The sequence below is a fragment of the Lolium perenne genome, chromosome 3 (assembly GCF_019359855.2).
Source record: "Lolium perenne isolate Kyuss_39 chromosome 3, Kyuss_2.0, whole genome shotgun sequence".
NCBI lineage: Eukaryota > Viridiplantae > Streptophyta > Magnoliopsida > Poales > Poaceae > Lolium > Lolium perenne.
The window spans coordinates 133,207,353-133,214,793 of record NC_067246.2 but is presented as its reverse complement, the minus strand read 5'-3'; the positions used below and the strand labels follow the sequence as shown (position 1 = coordinate 133,214,793).

General features: G+C 45.6%; 1 protein-coding gene and 1 long non-coding RNA gene across 4 annotated transcripts; both read left to right on the top strand.

The window, feature by feature from the left end:
* The first annotated feature begins 3,226 nt into the window (after positions 1-3,226).
* On the top strand, positions 3,227-4,235 carry LOC127339634 (uncharacterized). Its single transcript, XM_051365456.1, has 4 exons — positions 3,227-3,418; positions 3,490-3,777; positions 3,876-3,985; positions 4,184-4,235. Exons 2-4 carry the CDS (start codon positions 3,490-3,492, stop codon positions 4,233-4,235), a joined length of 450 nt encoding a protein of 149 aa, XP_051221416.1. The 5' UTR covers positions 3,227-3,418.
* A 741-nt stretch (positions 4,236-4,976) lies between these two features.
* LOC127342488 (uncharacterized) lies at positions 4,977-7,421 on the top strand. 3 transcript variants are annotated; one of them, XR_007876683.2, is made up of 5 exons: positions 4,977-5,475; positions 5,551-6,076; positions 6,177-6,359; positions 6,476-6,630; positions 6,951-7,421. It is a non-coding gene; the product is annotated as an uncharacterized lncRNA (long non-coding RNA). The 3 variants fall into 3 exon arrangements; XR_011755416.1 differs by having other exon boundaries at positions 6,443-6,630; XR_007876682.2 differs by having other exon boundaries at positions 6,177-6,630.
* The last annotated feature ends 20 nt before the right edge of the window (positions 7,422-7,441 follow it).

Sequence of the window (7,441 nt, the reverse complement as noted above, 5' to 3'; positions counted from 1 at the left end):
TTGTTATATGGTTGGAATTGGAAAATGATACATGTAGTAATTGCTAAAATGTCTTGGATAATGTGATACTTGGCAATTGTTGTGCTCATGTTTAAGCTCTTGCATCATATGCTTTGCACCCATTAATGAAGAAATACATAGAGCATGCTAAAATTTGGTTTGCATATTTGGTCTCTCTAAGGTCTAGATAATTTCTAGTATTGAGTTTGAACAACAAGGAAGACGGTGTAGAGTCTTATAATATTTACAATATGTCTTTTATGTGAGTTTTGCTGCGCCGTTCATCCTTGTGTTTGTTTCAAATAACCTTGCTAGCCTAAACCTTGTATCGAGAGGGAATACTTCTCGTGCATCCAAAATCCTTGAGCCAACCACTATGCCATTTGTGTCCACCATACCTACCTACTACATGGTATTTCTCCGCCATTCCAAAGTAAATTGCTTGAGTGCTACCTTTAAAATTCCATCATTCACCTTTGCAATATATAGCTCATGGGACAAATAGCTTAAAAACTATTGTGGTATTGAATATGTACTTATGCACTTTATCTCTTATTAAGTTGCTTGTTGTGCGATAACCATGTTTCTGGGGACGCCATCAACTATTCTTTGTTGAATATCATGTGAGTTGCTATGCATGTCCGTCTTGTCTGAAGTAAGAGAGATCTACCACCTTATGGTTAAGCATGCATATTGTTAGAGAAGAACATTGGGCCGCTAACTAAAGCCATGATTCATGGTGGAAGTTTCAGTTTTGGACGTATATCCTCAATCTCATATGAGAATAATAATTGTTGCCGCATGCTTATGCATAAAAGAGGAGTCCATTATCTGTTGTCTATGTTGTCCCGGTATGGATGTCTAAGTTGAGAATAATCAATAGCGAGAAATCCGATGCGAGCTTTCTCCTTAGACCTTTGTACAGGCGGCATAGAGGTACCCCTTTATGACACTTGGTTAAAACATGTGCACTGCGATAATCCCGGTAGTCCAAGCTAATTAGGACAAGGTGCGGGCACTATTAGTATACTATGCATGAGGCTTGCATCTTGTAAGATATAATTTACATGATACATATGCTTTATTACTACCGTTGACAAAATTGTTTCTTGTTTTTAAAATCAAAGCTCTAGCATAAATATAGCAATCGATGCTTTCCTCTTTGAAGGACCTTTCTTTTACTTTTATTGTTGAGTCAGTTCACCTATCTCTCTCCACCTCAAGAAGCAAACACTTGTGTGAACTGTGCATTGATTCCTACATACTTGCATATTGCATTTGTTATATTACTTTACATTGACAACTATCCATGAGATATACATGTTACAAGTTGAAAGCAACCGCTGAAACTTAATCTTCCTCTGTGTTGCTTCAATACCTTTACTTTGAATTATTGCTTTATGAGTTAACTCTTATGCAAGATTTATTGATGCTTATCTTGAAGTACTATTCATGAAAAGTCTTTGCTATATGATTCACTTGTTTACTCATGTCATATACATTGTTTTGATCGCTGCATTCACTACATATGCTTTACAAATAGTATGATCAAGGTTATGATGGCATGTCACTCCAGAAATTATCTTTGTTATCGTTTTACTCGCTGGGACGAGCAGAACTAAGCTTGGGGATGCTGATACGTCTCCGACGTATCGATAATTTCTTGTGTTCCATGCCACATTATTGATGATATCTACATGTTTTATGCACACTTTATGTCATATTCGTGCATTTTCTGGAACTAACCTATTAACAAGATGCCGAAGTGCCGATTCTTTGTTTCTGCTGTTTTTGGTTTCAGAAATCCTAGTAACGAAATATTCTCGGAATTGGACGAAATCAACGCCCAGGGTCCTATTTTGCCACGAAGCTTCCAGAAGACCGAAGAGGAGACGAAGTGGGGCCACGAGGTGGCCACACCCTAGGGCGGCGCGGCCCAAGCCCTGGCCGCGCCGACCTATAGTGTGGGCCCCTCGTGTGGCCCCCTGACCTGCCCTTCCGCCTACTTAAAGCCTCCGTCGCGAAACCCCAGATCGAGAGCCACGATACGGAAAACCTTCCGAGAGACGCCGCCGCCGCCAATCCCATCTCGGGGGATTCAGAGATCGCCTCCGGCACCTGCCGAGAGGGGATTCATCTCCCGGAGGACTCTACGCCGCCATGGTCGCCTCCGGAGTGATGAGTGAGTAGTCTACCCCTGGACTAAGGGTCCATAGCAGTAGCTAGATGGTTGTCTTCTCCCCACTGTGCTTAATTGTCGGGTCTTGTGAGCTGCCGAACATGATCAAGATCATCTATCTGTAATTCTATATGTTGTGTTTGTTGGGATCCGATGAATAGAGAATACTTGTTATGTTGATTATCAATTTATATCTATGTGTTGTTTATGATCTTGCATGCTCTCCGTTACTAGTAGATGCTCTGGCCAAGTAGATGCTTGTAACTCCAAGAGGGAGTATTTAGGCTCGGTAGTGGGTTCATGTCTCCGTGAATCGGGAAGTGTGAGAAATCTCTAAGATTATGGATGTCTTGTTGCCACTAGGGATAAAACATTGGTGCTATGTTCAAGGATGTAGTTACCGATTACATTACGCGAAATACTTAATGCAATTGTCTGTTGTTAGCAACTTAATCTTTGGAGGGGTTCGGATGATAACCTGAAGGTGGACTTTTTTAGGCATAGATGCATGCTGGATAGCGGTCTATGTACTTTGTCGTAATGCCCAATTAAATCTCACTATACTCATCATAATATGTATGTGCATGGTCATGCCCTCTTTATTTGTCAATTGCCCAACTGTAATTTGTTCACCCAACATGCTGTTTATCTTATGGGAGAGACACCTCCAGTGAACTGTGGACCCCGGTCCAATTCTCTATACTGAAATACAATCTACTGCAATACTTGTTTTACTGTTTTCTGCAAACAATCATCTTCCACACAATACGGTTAATCCTTTGTTACAGCAAGCCGGTGAGATTGACAACCTCACTGTTTCATTGGGCCAAAGTACTTTGGTTGTGTTGTGCAGGTTCCACGTTGGCGCCGGAATCTCTGGTGTTGCGCCGCACTACATCCCGCCGCCAGCAACCTTCAACGTGCTTCTTGACTCCTACTGGTTCGATTAAACCTTGGTTTCTTACTGAGGGAAACTTGCCGCTGTGCGCATCACACCTTCCTCTTGGGGTTCCCAACGGACGTGTCAACCACACGCATCAAGGATCTGCGCCGCTGCTGACGCGGGCGGTAAGGGAGGTGCAGAACCGGCGCGGTTGCCGCAGTTATTCCTTCTCCTGGGCCTCCTGCGTTCTCGGCCGTGGCCGCCGCTCGCCAGTGTTGGCCGTTCGACCAGGAGCTCGATGTGGTTCGACAAGATGTGCTGCAGAGGCGGCAGATGATTTCTTCTGGTGCGCTTGGGTATGGCGGCGACATGGGAAGAATCTGATGCCACTGATTTGGTCGCTGATGACTGTGTGATGTGGTTTCAGATGCCGCGAGTCATGGACGCCGCTTTCTTCTGGTTGGGCTGCTTTCAGCCACGACAGGGGATGAGAGGACATGGAAGTTGTAGGTCTGAATCACTCACAGATCATTCTCACCCGACACACTCATCTGTGTGTGGGCGCGACGCGGCGGCGTCGTGCCGATGTGCCGGCATGGCGGCGCTGCTAGCAGGAACGTGGACGGCGCTGGCGGTCAGACGTGCTCCAAATCGTCAATCCCCATCCATGTGTGTTGTCCTGCAGGTCCAGATAAGAAAGGAGAGGCAGGTTCAGGTACAATTTCTCCATCCACGACTTGCATCAGTCCAAAGGGCTGGTTAATTTTCTTCTCTCTCTTTTTGTTTGTTTGTTCATCTCCGTTCTGGATTCAGATTAGCACTCCACCAGCTTCTGGTAGTGGGCACGCTGGGGCATGGGAGACCAACATGGAAGGCAACACTGTCCAGCCGTGGGAAAAATTCCAGATGCGTTTTTTCTTCAGGTGCATTTCATTAATCGAGTGGATATTTAATTTTGGTAAGTTATATGATTGATTGTTCATATCTCTGCAATACTACCGTTGAGTTTGTTCATCTAACTTAAAGAGTGGCATTATCCCTGAATTGCTGCCTGATGTCTCTTTTCTGTTGAGCATACTGCACCATTTGTTTACACATTTTTTTTCAAATTGGGGCTTCAGATATGAGCTAAACTGCAGGTATGTTGGCAACACTGTCCAGCCGAGGCCATGATGCACCTCCTTGGAAAAATTCCAGATTTCTTCAGTGCATTTGATTAATCGAGTGGATATTTAATTTCGGTAAAGGTATATGATTGATTGTTCATATCTCTGCATTACTACCGATTGAGTTTGTTTATCTAACTTAAGAGTGGCATTATCCCTGAATTGCTGACTGACATCCTGTTATGGTTTCTTTTCTGTTGAGCATATTGCACCATTTGTTTACACTTTTTTTTTCAAATTGGGGCTTCAGATATGAGCTAAAGTATATAAAGCGACGAGGAGATATGAAGGTTGTCAAAGCTGGACCTAGAGAAAGGAGGCTTTCCTGCTTCCAGCAAGGATGGGCCATACCGTCAGAGGGTCACCTCGAAATGCACATGCACAGCGGTGCCGTGAAATGCATATGTTTTCAAGATATGTGGAGTTGTTTGTCATGAAAAATTTAGCAATCAAACAAATCAAACAACATAAAATCATCCACCATGCACAAAACAACTATGAAACACGAACTACATCTCTCACATGGTTACAACACGGGCGCGGCGTGCGTCGCGCCGCAAATTTCCTAGTACTATCAAAGCTGACCCCCTTTGCTGAATTCTCAGCGATTTGGGGTTTCAGCCAATTGAAACTTGACACGACAGCATTTTACTGTAGATTGTTTGGTACTGTAAACTCTCCCATCCAATTCTTTCACTTTCGGTTAGCCGGTGGTCTCACCGCTTTGACTGGTTGGAGATCCCGGCGTCTCCGCGTGGCGCGACTTTTCTGGAAGCGTATCGTGCCTCTTTCTTTTCCTGCTTCTCTCCATCTCCACACCTCCTTCCCAAATTTGCGCGGCCTTCGGCCATGGCTCAGATGCCGCCGGTTGAGCCCCTCCGTTCCTCCCTCTCCTCGCCGCCGCTGAGCCGCGCTCACGGGCGAAGCCCGATCGACGTCGATAGGCCCTTCTCTCTCTCCCCGTTCGGGAGGTGGACGATGTTGGACGATGCTGGACGACTCCGTCGAGCGGCAGCGTTTTGTATCGCTGCGGCCCCATCCTCTCCCGCGATTCTCTCCCCTCTCTCCAATTTACAGACGGTTGTGAGGGTTATGGGCGTCTGCATCTGTGCTCACGATGGTGCTGCTGGCTGCCGGGCGATTAGGGGAGTCTAGGCCACGGGGAGCATGACAAGGGGAGGATTCTACACCGTGGAGGACCAAGACGACGACCACGGCCGCGCAACACTGGCTGATGTGCTGTGCAGGTACGTCCGCCTCAGCCCCTCTCTAGATTCCATCCTCTCTGGCTCTCCCCCATACTCTGTATTTCTGTCTATCAGCGGGCGGACGCGACGACCCAGAGGGGGCCTCACGATGCAGCTTCACCTCGGCGCGTCATTGATTTCATGGCGACCGACAACTGGTGGCGTCCCTGATGTGCTATTGTTGTTGCACGGCTTGGCCGCAGGCAGCTGGACTTCAGGCGGCATGTTGTTGTACATTGACTCGCCGGGGCAGCCGACGCAGGTGCAACCAGGGCGCTGCACTCGTGGGCGGCGCAGTGGCGCTCGGACGGGCCTTCACGCGCAGCGGCGTGAGAGCGCCCATGCCGGAACTTGAAACATGGGATTCGAGCCTACACGACCGCTGCTGAGTTGTTGATGGCCTTAATTTTGGGGCAGAAGGATGTGACGTCAACATTGGGTGACGCGATTGACTAAACGAAGGAACTGCTGGAGATAATCAAGCGGCTGCAGAAGATGGAGGAGGGGCAGCACAATGCCTGACACAACTGGCAGCGGTGGCGCGTTGTTGAGCACCAGATTAAGGTTGCCTACATATTTCACTCCAGAGCACCATATTAAGGTTGACTTGATTGCAGCATTTACATTTACATGAAGGGTTATTTTCTGTGGTGTTTCCTCTCTTGCTCCATATGTATAACAGGTCTGGTTGTCTCATGTAGAAAAACTGGATCGACAGGGAGCTTTGGTGTACAAGCTGCCATTTGTATTTGTTCCTACGGACCAAAGGAAGAGCCCTTTGTTTGTAGATAAATTACATGGAGGTTAGATGATGTTTTTCTGTCGAGTGGCTATTCTAGGTGCTTCCGCTATGCAGTGTACAAATATGCATAAATTGCATGGAGGTTAGTTGATAATCTTCTGTCTGGTTAGTGCTTCAATAAGGAGAATTTTGCAAATTGTGCATCGTGTTTTAATTAGTGAACAGTTACCGAATACGGTGACTGTTCTTGACCTATAGTTTTTCAGAGCGCAAGGTATCATCTAATTTGTACGACACACTTTGCTCATTAGAGTAAACACTACTCTTGGTGCCACAACAGTTTGCTGTTCTATCAGTCCACACCTATGCCTTAAGGAGGAACTCAGGACCAGCTGCTGCATCAGCCAAAAAAGGTATATTTCCGCCCTGATAGTTTGCATTTCTCTTCCTTCATCTCTATGTATTCATATATGGGTTCAGACAGTGGTGTATTCGCAGACAGTGGTTTATTCGCTCAGCTTACGTGTTTGTGGAGCTCAAGTTATCTTTAGAGTGACATTTTCTTGCATTCTTACTGCCTCTACATGTTTGCAGCTAAACCTTCAAGTTATTCCTCGAATTCTTAGGTTACAGCTTAAATTTCTCAAAACTCTAATGAATTCAGAAATCACTTTAGAATTCTAAAAAAAATCAGTACAGTCAACTTTGCCTGATTGTTTACCACTGAATGCAGGTTAACTATCTCATCGGTGACCTTTCTCCCTTTTGCCTGATGGTTTACCACTGAATCCAGTTAACTTTCTCACTCTTCATGCAAGTTATAGCGCACATCACGACTGACCTCAGTTGCAATAGTGAGGCGAGCCAATTGATTGAACAATAGGCAATGTGCCAGATAGTATTTATATCGACCTACACATGCATGGAAAGCTTGAACCCCTTGAACAACATATAAGCAACCTGAGACAACCATCAGATATATATCATTGAACAGAGGCAATACTTGACCTTAATAACTACAGACTGAACTTACAAGTACATATTTTTACACTCTGGCCGGCATCATGTCACACACATGATACTATCAACCGTCCTACATTATGTACCTCATCTTTTTTCCAACAAATATTCAGAAATGCCTTCAAACTAACCATACCTGTATAAGAGGCAAGACACGGGCGCGGCGTGCCGCCGCGCCTACCTTCCTAGTAATATACTGAAGAC